This window comes from Thamnophis elegans, chromosome 7, assembly GCF_009769535.1.
Source record: "Thamnophis elegans isolate rThaEle1 chromosome 7, rThaEle1.pri, whole genome shotgun sequence".
NCBI lineage: Eukaryota > Metazoa > Chordata > Lepidosauria > Squamata > Colubridae > Thamnophis > Thamnophis elegans.
This window is the reverse complement of record NC_045547.1, coordinates 25244802-25264050: the sequence shown is the minus strand read 5'-3', so window position 1 is coordinate 25264050 and position 19249 is coordinate 25244802. Positions and strand designations below refer to the sequence as shown.

Here is a 19249-nt window from a genome sequence, read left to right as displayed (position 1 = left end):
CTATCTCTGCAAAGATGACATTCCACAGGGAGAGAGTCACCCTCCTTCTTGGTCCCACTAGATGGACCGCCTTAAGAGGGGGGACCTTCCTGAGGGAAAGTTTAGGATTGGGTTAGCAGAGAAAGTACTGAGTCCTGCTTAAAGTTTAAAGGTTTCTCCTGTCCAGTTAGAACTAACTTGAAAGGCCAGTGCTCATCTCCGATTCTCAACCAAGGGAGCCTATGTTGTCTGACAGATGTATCTATCATCAGGTGGCCAGTATGAAAATATAGAATGCCTTCCTGCCAAAGCAGTACCTATTTATCTACTTGCATTTGCTTGCTTTCAAATTGCTAGATTAACAGGAGCTGGGGCGGGTAATGGGAGCTCACACCATTGTATTGTGCTCAGGTCTTGAATTCGCACTGTCGAACTTCAAGCTGACAAGCTCAGTATTTTAACTGCTGAGCCACCCCCCCCCCACTCCCCAATGAGCCTGCAAAACCCCATGGACAAAGGATCTCTCATTTCCTATCAATACTGACTGGGATCAACCACAGAGGAAGGAAATGAACCAGAGCAACATAGTACCCACCACTCCTGATCTCGCCAAAACTCTCCAGAAGAATACTATGGTTGATGGTATTGAAGGCTGTGGAGAACTCAAATACAGCAAAGATGCATGCACTACCCCATCCCGTTCTTGCCAAAGGTCATCAAAAAGCACACCCAATACCATTATATGGAAGGTTTTTGTTTAACCAATTTGGCTATGTATCATACTCACTGATCCACATCTCTACAGTATCTCATATTTGCTTGAAAAGCAGACATTTCTCATTGTATTTTTTTTCCTGTGAATTAGTTGGTGGTAGCAACAGCACAGAGCCTACATAGAAGCTCTCCCAGATTTAAAATAATTTGCATTACGATGACAGGTCATAAATCAAATGGAGCAAAAACACAGTGAGCCAAGCATTCCAAATAGTTATACCAGAATTGGTTATAGTATATCTAACACTATATGAAGCTTGAAATTTAGATTTTAATAGGGATTAAAATACGGTACATATTTAATTCATTTTTATTTGTAATACATAATATTACAGCTAAATATGTTTGCACTTAGCAGTGTTACAAAATGTAGTATATTACAAGATGATCGCTTAAACATATCAATATCTCAGAAACTGATGGCATAAATGTCAATCTAATGGAAGTGTTTATTTAAAAAGCTTGCAAAAAGAACGTTTTATCCAGGTTTACTTATGAGCAATTACCATTTGATAATTTTATTTTACTAAGACCTGGAAAAGTATCTACTAGAAATCTTGCAAAGCTGTTATCAGTCAAGATCCATAGAATTTTAATCTAATCTTAATAAGGACAGGATGGTTCTGCCATAAACATGGAAGAAGCATGATAGACACTCTTCACTCTTCCTCACTAGCAGCTGATATGTAAGATAGGCTTCCCTTAATTCTGGACTTAGCAAACAGCCTTCCTCAGACTTATACCCACTTCCATCAATGTATCCATCTCTTTTAAAATAACCTATATGGCCATCAATCACTATGTGTGATAATGAAGCCTGCAATATATTGGTGTGGCCTTTCATAGATAGTATCTCTTGGGCAATGTTGAGCTTCAGATATCAGTTTCACAGGAAACTGTGGCTGGCATCTTCAGAGGCAAGGTGGTTTATGTGGCATATAACTCCATGGACTTTTGCGAGTATGCACCATACAGACTCTGAAGATGCCAGCCACAGTTGCCTGTGAAATGTCAGGAAACTGATCTATGTGACACCCAAACACTTTATGCACAATTAAAGATTTCATTGGCCTTAAATATACACATATTTGATTTTAATAGCATACTCACTTTCCTTGACACAGGAATACACAGTTATCCCATAGTGAAAACCTGGTTCTTGGAGACAGGCGAGGCAAGCAGAGTGTGTAACACACTAGAGCATGTTTTTCTTGCTTTGCAGCCTCCTATGACAGCCGGATGTCTCTTCAGTTGAGCTTACTGGATATTGTGCTTCCTTTATGAAAAATTGCTCTAATTATTTTTGTATAAGTGACTTATAACATATCCACAGCACACATTATTTTACATTTTACCTATTTACTCCTCTTCAAAAGAACATCAACCAACAGCGTAGGTTTTATATTACATGTTGATTGCTAATACAATAGTAATCCATTCTATTAATGACAGCAGGGCCAAGAAAAAGGTGTTGTTTCAGTTTCAGACTTCATTTGTGCTCCTAGTGGGAAATTCATATTTTTATTAGGCAATGAAAGAAATGTATTAAATATTATTTGAGAGTCTGTTATATTCCTGAAGCAAATTCTGCAGCCCATATAAATTACTTACCGTAATTGGTTTCCTGTGGGGATCAAAGTTATTTATGAAACATTTCCTCCCTATTCACAATATACTTCTCTTTTTTGCTTGTTCTTTCCTAATTAAAAAGGTCTTCAAATAAAATATTTATATTTAAGAAAGTGAGAAAAAGATCTAGTCGCAACAATTTTAATGAGGTTACTAGAAGAATCTTGGGAAACATAGTGGGTAAATGTTACTGAATTTTTATTTGTATTTGCATTTAAACACTATCTGTTGATCAGTAGGCAGATTGGAATTAATTTTCACTATTTTAAACCCTTTGGTTCAATTTATGGTTCAAAAATGTATTAGAGTGTTTATAAGGTATGGGGTTTATAAGATATCTTACTCTATGACAAAATTTAGTTAGAATTGTGAAAAATATTTCAAAGTATTATAAACTTTAAAAGTATTTTAAATTTTTAAAATGTGCCTAATTCTGTGTCTAAACTGCAAAAATGATAAATTAAGAAAGAACATATTGTTCTCGAATGTTTTTGACTGAGAAACTGAGTAATTTGTGCATCTTTACATTGGAAGATGCTAGCTCTGATTGCTTATAAGTGTATACAAGTATTTTGTATTTAATTCATCAATATAATAAAATAAAAGTGGTTTTATTTTATCTTAGTATTTGAGAACAAAGATAAAATAGTGATCATCATGGAATATGCAAGTAAAGGGGAATTGTATGATTACATCAGTGAGAGGCGAAGGCTAAATGAAAGAGAGACAAGACACTTCTTCCGGCAAATTGTTTCAGCAGTTCATTATTGTCATAAGGTGAGTTAAAAATATTTGGAGGTATGTGGTGATAATCTTTGCATTATGTGCGCTTTCCTTCATACCCGATTTCAGACTATAAGATGAATTTATATTAGAGCAACTAGGTTTCAATTTAGTGTAGGTCTCTCTCTCAAACAAGTTGGCTTCTAGATAAATAGCAACTCCATCTTTGTTAAAATTCAGTTTCACTCTGTTTTGTTCCATTCCACAGTTTCTACTCCTTTTCCTGTCCAATAAAATGATACCTCATCCTGAACTGACCAATATAGCACAGTCTTTGCTTACTTTGCTTTGCTGAAAAAGGAGATTTACAACCTCAAACCTGCAGCCGTCGCAGGATCCCCATGGTCACTGATCACACATTGGATGGTTGCACACAATCAGTGTGCATTTAAAATAGTCACAGTCTCCTGTGTCACTGCATCACTATTTGCAACCCCCTATAAGCCAACTTTGCATGAACAGAGTCAATGGGGAAGCCTGCAGGAAGTTGCAAGTAGTGGCCATGTGATGTCATAGTTAACAATTACAGGTGATTTGCTTCACAACTGCAAACTTATGTGAAACCCACCTCTGATTATATTGTTACAAAGTGATTCCAATAGAATTAATTTATGCTGTAGGGAACAGCATGAAATACATAAAGCATTTTGAAAGGGGAAGGCAGACAGTTTTCCACTTAAAACACAGGTTGCAGTTTTTACTTTCATAATTTTAGTGTTAATGAATTTTAAGAAGTTATTAGGTTTCAGACTCATATTTAAGCAGCCTTTGAAGGGTACAGTATAAATCATCATGCCTAAAAAGGCTAGGTGCTAGAATTATCAGGCCTTTTGCGAGTACTGTTGTAACATACCTTGCTAGGGATTGTTTTCTAAAGCCTGGGAAGACTATATTACTTTTACATTGTGAAGGGCAGATTGGGGTTGGGAATTAAGTTCCGAAAAGAGTTCCCCTGCTGTTTTACAGGCTTGGTGGGTGGACAAATTCCAGTCATTCTTCTCCTAACCACACAGCACGTGACTAATGCATCTCCTGTCACTAGTTACTAGTATTATGACTGAAGTGTAAATGCAAAGACCACCCTGATGCTTTGCTTCTTTAATCCAGCCAATATTAACCCCCCTCCTCTAGAATCTCCTGTACATTCATCTGTATGTTTTCTTTATTTCTTCTTTCAGAACGGTGTTGTTCACAGGGATTTAAAACTGGAAAATATTCTTCTTGATGACAATTGTAACATCAAGGTAAACTTTCTTCATAATCTGTCTGTCTGTCTGTCTGTCTGTCTGTCTATCTATCTATCTATCTATCTATCTATCTATCTATCTATCTATCTATCTATCTATCAATCATCTATCATCTATCATCTATCTATCTATCTATCTATCTATCTATCTATCTATCTATCTATCTATCTATCTATCTATCTATCTATCTATCTATCTTGCCTTAAATATTTTTATCAAAGTTGCTACTTTGCAGCATCTGTTTACAGAATATAGAGACCATCTTCGTGATGATTTAAAAATGAATTAAGACCTTTTAATTTAGTTTAAAATTAAAGTAGTGGTTTTCCTCCCTTTAAAAAAAAACAATAACAGCAATCAAGACAAGGATCAGTAGATCCCTTTCACAAGATAATGTATTTTGCAGATGACTTTTTTTTCTGGCTGCCGGGACTATGCACCATTTTTTGGCTTACAAGTTTCAAGTGCTTATTTCACCCTCTGAACATTCCTTTGATTGCATCTGAAAAATAAGCACATCCTCTTTCAAAATAAACTCAAGCAGAGCACATGTCCTTCATTAGGAAGTGGCCTTAGAACTCCAGGCACAATGATAACTTTCAGATTAATTTTTGGTGATGTCATAACTATGTCAAAAATCTTTAGTAAAAGCATGGGAATGACCTTTTCATTCTTCTTGGAAAAAAGGAATGGCTAAGATACAAGCTACGTGATGCTTTTATGGGAAACTATTCCTGCTTCCAAAATTCACATTCCTTTTTATTTAAAATTCTAAGTATGCTTAATTATATAATATTATAATTATATAATAAAGATTTTTCTTATATTGGATCAGGTTCATTGGTGGGTTTCAAATTTTTTTAGAACCTCTTCTGTAGGTGTGGCCTGCTTTGTGGGAGTGGCTTTCCGGCCATGTGACTGGGTGGGAGTGGCTTGCCATGTGACTGGGTGGGCATCGCCAACTTGTAAAATATGGTGAAACTGACTTAACAGCGCTCTTGCTTAGCAACCAAAATGTTGGCTCAGAAACTCTGGCATTTGAAGCACGCAAGTCTTAAAGCTGTCAAGTTACAAGAACCTTGCACCCCTAACCCTTTAGGAAAAAAAAACCAGGGATGTTCAAACGTGACAGCTTTAAGACTTGTGGACTTCAATTCCCAGAATTCTTCCTCTTGCTCTTCATCTTGATGATGTGTGGATGGACGGGGGGGGGAGCTGGAACCGGTTCTAAATGGCACTATAGATTTGTGGAACCTCTTCTATAGAAGAGGTTAGAACTGGCAGGAACCCACCCCTGATCAGGTTCCTCAGGTATAGCATGAAAGCACATGATGTTGTAACCAGGGTGATATAAAACAGATCTGAATCTGGTCAATAACTACAATTGGCATACCATCTGAGAACCCCATTAGTGCTACTTGGAATATGAACACATCACTTATTTCTCAAATATACTGTATGTAATACTTAATGGGTTGTTATCGTTGCCAAGACTGCCTACCAAATAGAAGTCAATGGCTGGTGACTTTGTGGGGGCCCAAGATAGAGATGGCAAGACACCATCAACAAAGCTATGCAAGCTGCAGGCCTGCACTCTGGAGATGCAGCTGCCTGTGGAAAATGGTGCTCAATGATCTGAAAAGCGGACCCTGTACTTGCGGGAATATGCTAGGGAAAAGGGAGAGGGAGAGCAAGATGAGGAGAAGGAAAAAAATACTTAATAGGTGGCATTGGTCCATATCTAAGAAACATCCTTAGTAATAATTCTTTCAATACAACAGGAATTCTAGAGATTCATGAAAGTCCAAGAAAAGTAATATTACATATATCACACATTCATTGTATTTCATTGCAAAGTTGCTATTTGGGTCCTTCAGTGGCCCCAGCCCTAGCCCCGCTTCCTCTCCCCCTCCACCTCTTTCTTTGGGCTGCTTACCTTCCTCCCATGGCAGCTAGTCTGGACTCCAGAAGGCAAGCTGAACTCCGGTACTTTTTGGCGGCCTCCAGCCAGCCGCCACTGCCAGGAAGCAGCTGGCAAAGAAGGCTCCTAACTGTGAGAAATCTCCAAGCTGGCCACAGACTGCCAAAAACTACCAGAGGTTGCTGAAAAAGCCGCTGCCGTCACCGCCCTGTTCGTCGCACTGTGCATCCCATTGTAGCAGCTTTTTCCAACTACAAGTAATTGTAAGATTCTTCTATGAAAGTCCGTTGAGATTCTAAGTAATATTAGTGTTGCCCAGACAGTTATTTAATGGAAGTAACATTGGAATTTGCTTCAGGACATGTGACGGAGAGAGCAGGGTGGTGGTGGTTATAAAATGTGCCTGGTGTCATCATCTAAATATAGCAACCTATGTGGTTGCATCAGAATTTGGGGCTCAAGGACACAATGGTGGCTTTACATTGTGATATTACTATACATATCATGACTTTGGCTTTCTTGTAGGTTAATGTTGAGGGTGCCTAGTATTTGATTCTTGCATTTGTGTTAGTATGAACAAAGAATTGCATAATGAAACAAAGTATTCTATAAATTAAATTCTTCATGAAACAATTGAGCTAGAATTCATTAAATGTTCTATCTTTTCTGTGAGTTAAACAAAGTCTAGGGTTTCTTATCTTCAATACATGAATGCCTCTGTCACTGCTAAGACTGCTTCAAGGTCATTATAATTCTTGCTGTCTCATCTCTCCTTTTATATTTCTACCGATCTTTCTGTTTCTCTCCTCCCCCCCATGCTATACAGTATGTATATATGTATGTATGTATGTATGTATGTATGTATATGTACACACACACACACACACACACACACACACACACACACACACTTCAATATTATACTCCATGAATCCCACAACGTGGACTGGGATCCTATAAAATGTACATCATATGCATTTTGATGGTTTTAAGATACTTGGAGTGTAATTTTTTCCATATAAGACTATAAGGCTTGAAGGCTACTCTTTGTGGGGAGAGAATCATACAACCCTTATTAAAGTGTAATTTTAGCATAATATAAGCAAGTGCTATTTATGTCATGGATATATAACTGATAATACTATATTGTAATAAAACTACGCAGCCTTTGACAGTGTGCTCTGAGAGATAGACCAGTGTTTGGTTTTTGCACTATTGCCTAGAATTTTTCCACTTGATGTTTGGAATGAGGTTTGTATTTTTTTTTAATATAAACCATAATTCCCCAAAATAATTTGGCCAAAACCAGAACCCTTCTGGCGACAGTCATTCTACCTAATCATGGCAATTGAATTCAGTCCTCTTCCAAGATACCCTTTGTGGGATCTCACCATATCTGTTACTTCCTTGTAAGAAATGTAGGATGGGAACTGTCCTCCTTCTGCTTCTGTCTCTTTTTCCATTGTAAAAGAAGTACCGTATATACTCGAGTATAGGTCGACCCGAATATAAGCCGAGGCACCTAATTTTACCACAAAAAAACTGGAAAAGTTATTGACTCGAGTATAAGCCTAGGGTGGGAAATGCAGCAGCTACCGGTAAATTTCAAAAATAAAAATAGATACCAATAATGTTTTTGAATATTTATTTCAAAGAAAAACAGTAAACTAGCGGTGTATTCAATGAAATACTTCACTCACCTCATGATGCTGATGTCCCGCTGTGATGATGATGTCCCGTGCAGCCGCGGGAGCAATGTCCCGCCTCCTATGACACACAGCACAGTGATTCCTATCATTGGATCACTGTACCAGAGGAGGTGGGACATCGCTATGTGGCTGCTTGCCATAACAAGGAGGAGGTGGGACATCGTTGCAGAGCGGCAGGAGGGGGAGGAAGGGGAATCGTAAGACAGCCCTGCAGTACATTAGAACGTGAGGAGGGGGGATGGTGCGGTGCGCGCTGCGCGGCAAACTGACACAGAGGGAGGGGAAACTCACAGGGGCACTGGGCCATTCACGAGCGTCACCCAGCGGCATGGCCCCGCCCCTTTTTCTCCTCCATTTCGGGCAAATTTTTCACTGACTCGAGTATAAGCCGAGGCGGCTTTTTTCAGCCCAAAAAGTGGGCTGAAAAACTAGGCTTATACTCGAGTATATACAGTAAGTACATTTGATGGGTTTTGGCCAACACGCATTGAATTCCCCTCCCTGTTTTTTCTCTGTCTCTCTGTCTCTCTCCCAGTCTGAAAGCGGACAAATTTGTTATGTCTGCTAGACAAGGAGTCACCTTCGGTTATGTGGCATCTCTCTTACAGCCTCTTCCGTTTCTCCCTCCCATTATGTATTTTTCCTTAATGTGAAATTCAAGAGGAAAAAAAATGAAACATCGCTTAGTTTCTTCCCAATGGCTCGGTATCTGAACTACGTATGAAAAATAACTGGTGCACCATAGTCTTTCCCAGTTACTTACATGGTTAAGCCAGATTTACTTAACAACTGCAGTGATTCTCTTAACAACGATGGCAGAAAAGGTCATAAAAAAGTGCAATCTACTTACCAACTGCCTTGCTTAACAATAGAAATTCTGGTCCCAATTGTGATTGTAAATTGAGGACTATATGTGTGTGTGTGTGTGTGTGTGTGTGTGTGTGTGTGTGTGTGTGTGTGTGTATGTATATATATGTATATATATATATATATATATATATATATATATATATATATATATATATATATATATATATATAAATATAAATATATATATAAATATATAAATATAAAGCCAAAAGTTGTTTTGTTACTCCTTGTACTCTTTTAGTTGCAAAACCCCTTTAATTTTGGATTAAATTTTGCTACTATTCCATTTATATAGTGGAACAATGCAACCATTTGTCCAATAGGACAATGCAGTCGTATTTTGAAATTTCTCTCTCTATATACAGGACTTACACTTACAGTCTTATATTTCTCAATTTTCACAATGCTTAGGACTTCCTTTTTCTAAGTTGTTTTCTTAATAGCATTTGTTTAAATTTTATTTGTTGAGCAATTTACTCACCGAGTGTAAAGCTTAAAGCTAGTGCTCTCTCCAGTATTACAATTTAATTAAGCTGAAATTGTTCCCTTAAAAATGTTCATTTACACTACAGATACAATGAAATTTACTTACTGAGTGTGAAGCTTATGCTCTGTCCAATTTTGAGTTAATTCAGATTACCCTAAGGTCAAATATTGGAGGGGGTATAAGCATCATATTCAATGAGTAAATTTCATCACATTTAATATAAGTAGTGGAAACAATCGTTTCCTTGAGGGTAAGGGAATACAGCATCTGGTTTTTTAACAACCCCTCCCTGTTTGGGAAACATTTGAATTCTTTGGCTCTGTTTAAGTGAGAAGAACTTGAAGGAATCTTGGCTATTATGATTTTGTTCTCCACAAAGGAGGAGGAAAAATGACAGTTTTAACTAGAAGATCTGATAAACTTGTGAATATAGGAGTTGGCTGAAATAGAAACACTTTTTCCTGAAGGTCAAAAATGAAAATGCTTTGGAGCCAGTTTGAGATTTAAAGTTTACACACCCATTTGCATGTCGGTACCCATGTATTTTGTAGATTGTAGGACAATAAGAACACAGATTGTCTTAATTAACTGTACAATGAATGTCAGAAAAATCTGCTCTATAGTTTCTCTAAGTAAAGGAAATGTACTGATTCATGGAGTTGTGATTATGAGCTCAAGATAAATTTCCAGCAAACGCCTCAGAGTGATTTGATAAGAACTTAAGGAAATTAACTGCAAACTGAACTTTGAAAATTTGCAGACTGAAGTTCTACACCAGCTGCTTCTAATGGGATTTGAGACATACAATGAAGGCTTACACAGGGACCTTTTTCCCTAGGATTTCTTTCTGCATGCAATTCCAAAACTGTGGAACATGGATTGAGATATTGATTTTGAAATGATAATTCACTAATATAGCTACTGTCTTGTCTAGGAATGTCCTTGTAATGAAATATCAAAAAGCACAGCCTGGAAAATGGCCTGTAGCCCACCTATGGCTTTCCACCACATCCAATCATTAGCTTAGTATACTCTCCATTATACTATTCAAGAAGTGATACTGAATAATTATCTTCTGCTAGGAATGCATGTTAAATTCACAGAACACTTTAATAAATGAACTCTTTCAATTCACATGCTGTAGAAAAGGCAGCATTCCTATCTAATTTGCTAAATTAGAGGAGAGGATTGTAGATTGCCAGTATGAGGTAAAAAGTGTTCATATTTCATTAGCCTGCAAGATACAAGTATTCTGAAATTGAAAGAATCCTGTTCCCCTAGTTTTATTTTTTCCCCTCTATAGCAGGGTTAACAAACTCATTTTCACTGAGGGCCGCATCAGGGCTATGGTTGACCTTGGAGGGCTGGGGGGGCATGGCCGTCTGGCTGGGTGTGGCCAGCTTGATGCCATTTCCCAAACTGCTGGCATGTTTCCTCTTCGCACTGAGTAGACCAGGCCGAAGTCACGCTGGGCTGATATTTCCTCGTTGCATTGGGTGGACCAGGTCGAAGTGACATGGGGCGGCCCCTTACATTTTCCAGAGCTCTCCTGTGGGCTGGATCTGACAATATTGCGGGCCAGACCTGGCCCATGGGCCTTGAGTTTGACACCCCTGCTCTATAGGGACACAGATTGCTGTGACTAAATGCTAACTTTTGCTCTTTACGCAAAATCTCCAATACAGGGGGTGATCAACATGATCCTCCTCTGTTTGGGTGACCTCTGATTTGCTATTGAATAGAGTTTCTCCCAAACAAGCTGGAGTTTATTTATTCTGAAATAGTATAGGGTCCCCTGCTCAAACTGTGGGATGGAGTAGAAGACCTCCAAGGTCCCTTCCAACTCTATTGTTCTATGTTCTATATTCTTATTCATTAGATTTTTATCCTACCTTTTCATTCATTTTTATCCCATCTTGTCATTCATCCAAAATATATTTTGTGATAATTTTGGGAATCTTCTCATTCTTTCTCATTTCTAAGCACATATTTGGATCAACTAGACTTCCAAATTGCCTCACTCCAAGTTGGCCCCAAATATTAGAAATTCATTTCCATTCCAAGTTTTTATTTTCCAATTTTTCGGAATACTGTTCAAGAATATTTTGCAGCCTCTAACCACTATTCCTATTCAATTAGCAGTACGATGTGTATGGAAGCATAATTTTTTGCATAAAAATAGCTTTAGCATAACAAATATGTGCTGTATGGTTCCAACGTTTATTTTATTCATAATATACGTGTACATTTGAATTGTCCATGAAAGACATATAAAACAACACGTATTTTGGCTTTGATATTTTACTAATACAATAACACATGCTTTATATAACTGAAATATAATATAATATATAATGTAATTGAAAACCAGAATTAAATGAAACATAATAACTCTTATAAAGTCCTCATGCTACTATTCTGAAACTAAGAAAAGAACAGAATGGGAAAAAAGCTTTTATTAATGTTACATATTATTCATCAGCCAACTCCTTCTAAATTTGTCTTTACAGATTGCAGACTTTGGTCTTTCAAATCTTTATCAGAAGGATAAATTTCTCCAGACTTTCTGTGGAAGTCCATTATATGCATCTCCTGAAATTGTTAATGGAAGACCTTATCGGGGACCAGAGGTAAACAGAATTCAGAAGAAAGAAATGTTTAAAAAAACAGAATGAAAAATATAAAATTATTTATTGACTAATTCATTTTATATAGCTGATTTCTATAAATATTCTGTGTGTCGGGAATTTGGTGAAATGATTTTTTTGATAATCCATAAAGGAATAATCTTTGCATACAAGATGCTTTAAAATCTTGTTTTCATTGTTCATTGATGTTTTTTTTCCTCAGAATACTGTTTTTTAATAATGGTAGATGGATGTTTTGTTTCTTTAGTAATTTCAGCATCTTCAGGAGTCACCATATTTTACTCCTTATGTTTCTTATCTTTTTGCTTTAGGTTGACAGCTGGGCTCTTGGTGTTTTACTTTATACTCTGGTTTATGGAACAATGCCCTTTGATGGCTTTGATCATAAAAATCTGATCAGGCAGATCAGTAGTGGAGAATATCGTGAGCCAACACAGCCCTCAGGTATCAAAAGATGTGCCATTGTGCATTGACATAATAGGAGTTTCTGATGGCTTGTTCTACATCCTTTCTGATGTTTGGTATGTGGAAGAGTTGGATGGATAAAACAGAAATGCTGCAATACAAACTAAGGATTCTCAATTTGCATAAAAGTTCTTGATTTTCAAAAGGGTATTGTGAAAGTTTGAGGAAGATCTGTCTAAAGCAACAAGTATTTCTGATGTATGATAGCTGTAAAGTATTATCAGCTGCCTTAAAGGGGCAAGGAGAAGCCATAAATTATTTCTCAAGTCTATACTTGAAAATATGACACTGTATATGTTCACAGTCTTTCTCATGAGAAAAAGACAAACACTTTGGAATAGTACAAAGAAAATGGTGGATTCCAGAGGGTTACTAGTACCATTAGTTAGGCGGAGCTGCAAGCTGCTAGATGTATAATTGTTCTTCAAGGAATTAAAGTACCAAAACCATGACGATACCTAACCCATCTTTCCCCCAGGCACTGGGTCAGGATGATTTGGTTCTCAACCTGTTTGTTAGATAGAATTTTGTTGTTAATTTTACTATATTTTATATGGAACTATTTTTGTTTTCTTGTTTTATTTGTACACTGTCCTGAATCATTTTGAAAAGGCGACTAAATGAATAAAGACACATATATTCAATTGCAATCCAGTTGAATATTTGTCACAATTTTAAGATTCTCTTTGAGGTTTAATTTCCCCTCATTATGTGGGTACCATAAGGACTTCATGTTTTGTGATTCGTTCTCAGTCAGTTTTCACCTCTTAGATTACAAATGGAAGCCCCTATAAAGCAGCCAGGATTTTACCAGGAATATAAAGGTTCTATTGAAAATTGTTGACCAATAAACAGTTTGCCTATTCTATGACTCACTTTAATTTCTTTCTCACAGACTTGGGGCACCTAGGTTCTAATAATGTCCATGAGTTATCCTGCTGCTTTGTCTTGAAACTAAATTTCTAATCTTATATTTAATAATTACTGACCAATCATTATTCAGTCCCTTATTTCTGTAATTCAGAATAAACAGTTTGAAGACAGAGTGAGCTATATTACAGCTTCCCTCTTAAAATGCTGCCAGGTGATTATTGCCATGGACGTCTGTTGACAGACTGAAATGTTGCTGCTGATCATAATGTCATAATATCTAATGTGATGTGATATTATATTTCAAATATATATAAAATATCAATCATCTCTAATGCATCATATTTGTGTAGGATGAATAATGTCCTAACTGACCAAGAGATATCTGCATTTTTTCCTCATGTGCCATAGCAAATCTGAGTAACAATGACTATTCAAATGTGCTATGGCTAGCTAGGTGATAGTCAAAAGTCTCTTAGTTTTTAAAAGGAAATGTTCAAAATGTTACTTGATAGAGTTTCATTTCAGCCATTAGAATTGTGTGTATGTGTGCTTTAATAAAAAAAAATAACATACTTTGGAGAGTAAATCATTGGCTTAAGAATTTAATTTTATCTTGACCATCAACAAGTATTTCACAGTTTATTAAATATACAGAAGGAAGTTGCTGACAGCAATTAAAAAAAAACTAGGCTGAAAAATTACATGACCAAATATTTTAACTTTGTTATCACAGAGATGGTAAATCTGATGGTAGAAGTTAGAAGAATTGTACTAGTTGTGTTCCCAGTTATATGCATTTAACTATTAGAAAAAATACACGGGCTTTCTCTCATACACACACAAATGTACATTTCTTATATGCAGTCAACCTACAATTAGACTATAGTTGACAAATATATATGTTTTGATTTTTATACATTCTATTACAAATTCTAATTTTACTGAAAGATAAATCTCACATATTAGCCTCCAGAGTGCAAATCAGGTTGTTTTCCTTTAAAAAACAGTCTAAATTCAAAATTTGTATAGTTGTTCAGGAAAGTCTTATAACACTTAAAACTACTGATAGATATTTACATAATAAATATTCCTATACATTGAGAAATGGATTGTCATTTGCCTTTATCCCTACAATCTACATGCAAAGATTGGTAGGTTTTCTGAATCTATGTGTCTTTATATGTGCTTCCCTTTACTATATTCATTCAGCAACCTGAGGGTTGTGGGGAACAGACCAGTATGATTAAGTACTATGTATATACCATGATATGGAAAAGTAATTTAGTCTCAGTTTGTACCAGTAATCTACCCCTAGGAAATCTATCAGTCAATCTACCTACCTACTTAATCTCTTTTTTCTAAGCCAAAATATTGTCCTGCATAATTTTGCTGTCATTTGCAACTATTCCTTTATATGTTAGATTCTGTATTAATGTAAAATCTTAAGCTCAAATGTCTTTATTAAATATTATTTGTTAATAGATGCTCGTGGCCTGATTAGATGGATGCTGATGGTGAATCCTGAGCGCAGAGCAACCATTGAAGACATTGCCAACCACTGGTGGGTTAACTGGGGCTACAAGAGTACTGTTTGTGACTGTGATGCCTTGCAAGACTCTGAGTCCCCTCTGCTGTCTAGATTCATAGACTGGCATCATCGTTCCAGTGGCCTCCAGTCAGAGACTGAGACCAAAATAAAGTGCCTTTCTAAACCAAAAGGATCCGAAGTACATTTAGAGAGACAGAGGTCCCTCAAAAAATCAAAAAAGGAAAATGACATTGCACAGTCGATCCAAGAAGGAGTTGACAACTCCTGCAAATTAAATTCCAAGCGGCCAAAAGGTATTTTGAAGAAGAGGAGCAACAGTGAACATCGGTCTCACAGTGCAGGATTCATAGAAGGAGTAGTCAATCCAGTATTGCCCTCTACTTTCAAAAAAGAACAAGAATTATGTAGAATAGGTATACCAATGAAGAGTGTGTTGGAAGGAGATATAACGGGTAAATACAGCACTAAGCAGTCTTCTTTAATGCCAAAAAAGGGAATCCTCAAGAAGACTCAGCAAAGAGAATCAGGATACTACTCATCTCCAGAAAGGAGTGAATCTTCAGAACTCCTGGATCATAATGAGGAGGCAGGAAACAGCGACACATCCCCAAATATCATCGAAACATTAAGAATAGAGTCTTACAGTCATTCCCACAGACGGAAGGGTATTTTAAAGCACAGTAGCAAGTATTCCACCACGACTGCACATTCAGCTTTGATCCACTCTGACAGACCAGTCACGAAAGGCATGGAGGAAGCAAGTTTGGCTGTAGATGGATTATCTCGAAGTTACAGTCGCCCTTCTAGTGTGATTAGTGATGACAGCATTCTTTCCAGTGACTCTTTTGACTTGGTGGACCTGCAAGAGAACAAACTTAAAATAAGAAGCTGTGTGTCAGCTGAAAACTTCCTCCAGATCCAAGATTTCCAAGGGCTTCAAAAAACCCGCTCACGACCACAGTACCTGAAGCGTTACCGAAATCGGACAAGTGATAGTTTTTCTCTTCTTACAGACATGGATGATGTCACTCAGGTCTACAAGAAGGCTCTGGAGATCTGTAACAAACTTAATTAGCAGATGGGGGGGGGGAAGTAGGACTGGAGAGAAAGGGTCTTTGGTGCCTTTATGATGGAGTTGGCCCAGTTGTCAATTAGCTGACAGTGACAACATTGTTATAAGGCAGTGGTTCCCAACGTAGGGCCCATGCCCCACAGGGAGGCAATTTGATTTTTAATGGGGGAAATTTGAACCTTGTTTAAACCAAGTTAATGGCCTTTTAGGCTTCCTCTGCGTGAGTAGAATTCACTTTTTGAGTAAAGTAAGAATTATATGTCATGGGGGGAGGGGGGCATCAGGATTTTAGAGATGCTTAAGTGGGGCATGGGCAAAAAAAAAAGGTTGGGAACCACTGTTATAAGGAGAAGCCTTTTGAAAATACCACCTCATGCTTATTATTCAAACTTGCAGTTCATGCAATTAAAATACTACCTAACGTCCAAAGAAATTATGGTAATATATGAAGAAAGCTCTCTGGCAGATAGAAAAAAAATAAAATAAAATCTTCCAGGGCAGTAAGTTAAAACTAAATAAAATGTAAACTGGAAAAAGGTACTTTTCATTAACTAACTAATGGAAAAGCTATAACTTTAAGAATAAAAAATAATCAACAGTTACATATAATAACTTATTGGCAAGTGGATTTATCAATATCCATATTAATGAATTAAACCATCTAAGCTAATGAAATTTCTTAAATTTTAACCAAAGGAGATCCTAATTCAAAACTACATGAAAAAAGGACTGGGCTGCTTGCTAAAAACTTTGTGGGCATACTTGCCTATCCAATTATTGGAAATGCTGGTTATAATAATTTTCTTTTGAAAAGCATTTAGCAATTTAAGTGGGAAATATTTCATTTTTTTAGAACTTTCAGTTAGCAAGAAATAGTAATGTAGTAAAAATGATGAGTTGAGAGACAAGAACCATATTATTTTCCCATTAATGGGGACTCTGGAAATCTGTATGCCTGCAATTAAAAATAAATAGTTTAAGTGCCAAGAACCTTTAACAGGTTTCTTTTCACCACTTGTGCATTTATGTAAGTTACAGGAACCATAAAGTTTTTCTAAAAGATAATTTATGAAACCATAAGTATGTTATGCAATGTGTTCTAATGCTGATTTAATGAGTTGCAGAATTTAAGTTTTATTAAAGACTTTGACTTTAGTTTTTGCAGACCTCAGTTTAGGACAGATTTCCAGAGCCCTGTTAATAGACAGAGGTGTGAATAGCTAGAAAAAACAAAGTTATGAGGATGACTAGAAGGAATATACCCAAAGGTGCTTTTTCAAAAGGCAGTTGGACTTTCTTGTTTTTTCTTTGAAGATGTTTCACTTCTCAGCCAAGAAGCTTCTTCAGTTCTAGAAAGCCCAGTTGTCTTTTGAAAAAGCACCTTTCGGACAACCATGACTTGGATGACTGAGAATCTCCATAGACATTTAGAAGGAGTACAGTTTACGAGTAAGAAAAAGATAATAGGGTAGTAGACTTCATGAGGAATTAAATTTAAGAATATATATGTATTATAGATGTTAGATCAGTTGAATCAAATCGGAGAAAACAAGACACGATTCATGGATGTAATTCTACAATTGCGATTAAAGGTTTCAACTCCCATAAAGGTACCGCTTGGGTTTACTGGATTATATGAATGAATGTAAGCCTCTTTTTAAATAGGCACTATGTGGTTGATAGACCTGGGCAATTGAGACTTCTGACTTACTTTAGGTCACACATATCCCAGTAAGCAGTTCAGAGTTTCAGTATAGTAACATTATTAAGGTAGTTTACACAATCAAAGTGTTGTAACACTTTGTTGAAAAAATAGGCCAACTCAAATCTAACCAGGTTGAGAGTATTTCCCCTCATTTCAGCTGTGTCAGCTTCATTACAAAGAACATAATTTGTCCCCCCCTTTAATTTGAGGCTCCAAAATTACAGAAATCTAGTGCCAATTCCAAAGGATTTCAAAGCAGAGAAATTAAAATATTAGTGCGTTTGTATAATTCTCATAATTTTGTTGAAATTATTTTGTGTTAAAACTGTCTAATCATACAAATCAGAGGTAGGAAATCTTTTTGAAAAAGTGGATGCACTTGGAATTTGGAGACTATGATATAGATGCTTTCATGAAACAGCTGGTGTGAGGTGGGAACATATGATCCTATTCAATTACAAAACATACTGTAACTGAAAGACTAAGTCTCTTTTGAAGCCTTCGCTAATTTCTCTCCACAGAATGCTGTATACTCCAGCTTAATTTTGCATTATCTCTGGACAGATGTGCACATATCCAAACATTTGTATGTTCTAAGAATGCCTTTGAAGCCTATAGAGATTTGCTTTTTAGCAGATTAGCTCCTCCTTTTAAAAATTAAACTACTGTCTTAAAAATTAAACAGAAGTAGCAGGGTATGTGATGGGCACCATCATGACAGGTATCTGTAGACAGCATTTTGTTACCATTAAGATTAGTGAATTACAGTAATTAATTTCCTTTTCTCAAATAACAGAAAGATCATTGTATTCTTCCAAAACATATTGGATCAAATAATCCAAAATGGCACTAAATGCTTATAGTATCTCTATAGTACTGTCCATCTCGATTTGTCATAGATACTAAAGAGAAATGCTTCCAAAGGTATTCTAGTAATATAGTAATTGATTGTATCCACCTACCATATCCTTTGTCTTCCAGTTCTTATGTATCTTTCAAACTTGCCAAGCAATTCTTTCTTCTATTCCATCATCTACTTGTACCAAATGCCTAAGTATGTACATTTTTGCTTGCTAATCATTGCTCCAATGAGCAATCAGATTTTATTTGGGCTTGAACTGATTTACTGATTTGTCTAGCAAGTCGTGATATGTTTAAAAACTCCAAATCCATAGTTCAAAAGCATCTATCTTCTCATTGTCTCTCGGTATCCATTTTCACATTATCCATTGCCACTACAATTACAATTGCTTTAAGTATTCTGAACTTTGTTGACATTGAGGTCTCTTTCACGGCTTTATATAACTTTGTAGCTGACTTCCTTCTTAATCAACCTACACTTTAGATTGCATACAGTTCATCTTTATTTACTGAGTTCAAACAACTAAAAACATATTCACATTGATACTTTGTCTTCTTAATATTTAACATTAACTTGGAAGTCTCACTTTTTATTTTTACCTTCATAATGAGTTCATCCAAGTCTTTTTCAATTTAAATTCCAAGCACTATGCTTACTTAAACTTGAACTATGCTTA

The 19249-nt window shown here is 36.4% G+C and overlaps 1 protein-coding gene across 2 annotated transcripts in view; it reads left to right on the top strand.

Annotated features, from left to right (window-relative positions):
- Positions 1-16183, top strand: part of NUAK1 (NUAK family kinase 1) — a 61212-nt gene extending 45029 nt beyond the window's left edge. For both annotated transcript variants that reach the window (XM_032221777.1, XM_032221779.1), the window contains exons 3-7: positions 3008-3159; positions 4344-4409; positions 11910-12029; positions 12359-12491; positions 14868-16183. In XM_032221777.1, coding sequence (XP_032077668.1) covers positions 3008-3159; positions 4344-4409; positions 11910-12029; positions 12359-12491; positions 14868-16009 — 1613 coding nt within the window. In that variant the 3' untranslated portion in view covers positions 16010-16183. The remainder of the gene's footprint in view (positions 1-3007; positions 3160-4343; positions 4410-11909; positions 12030-12358; positions 12492-14867) is intronic.
- The last annotated feature ends 3066 nt before the right edge of the window (positions 16184-19249 follow it).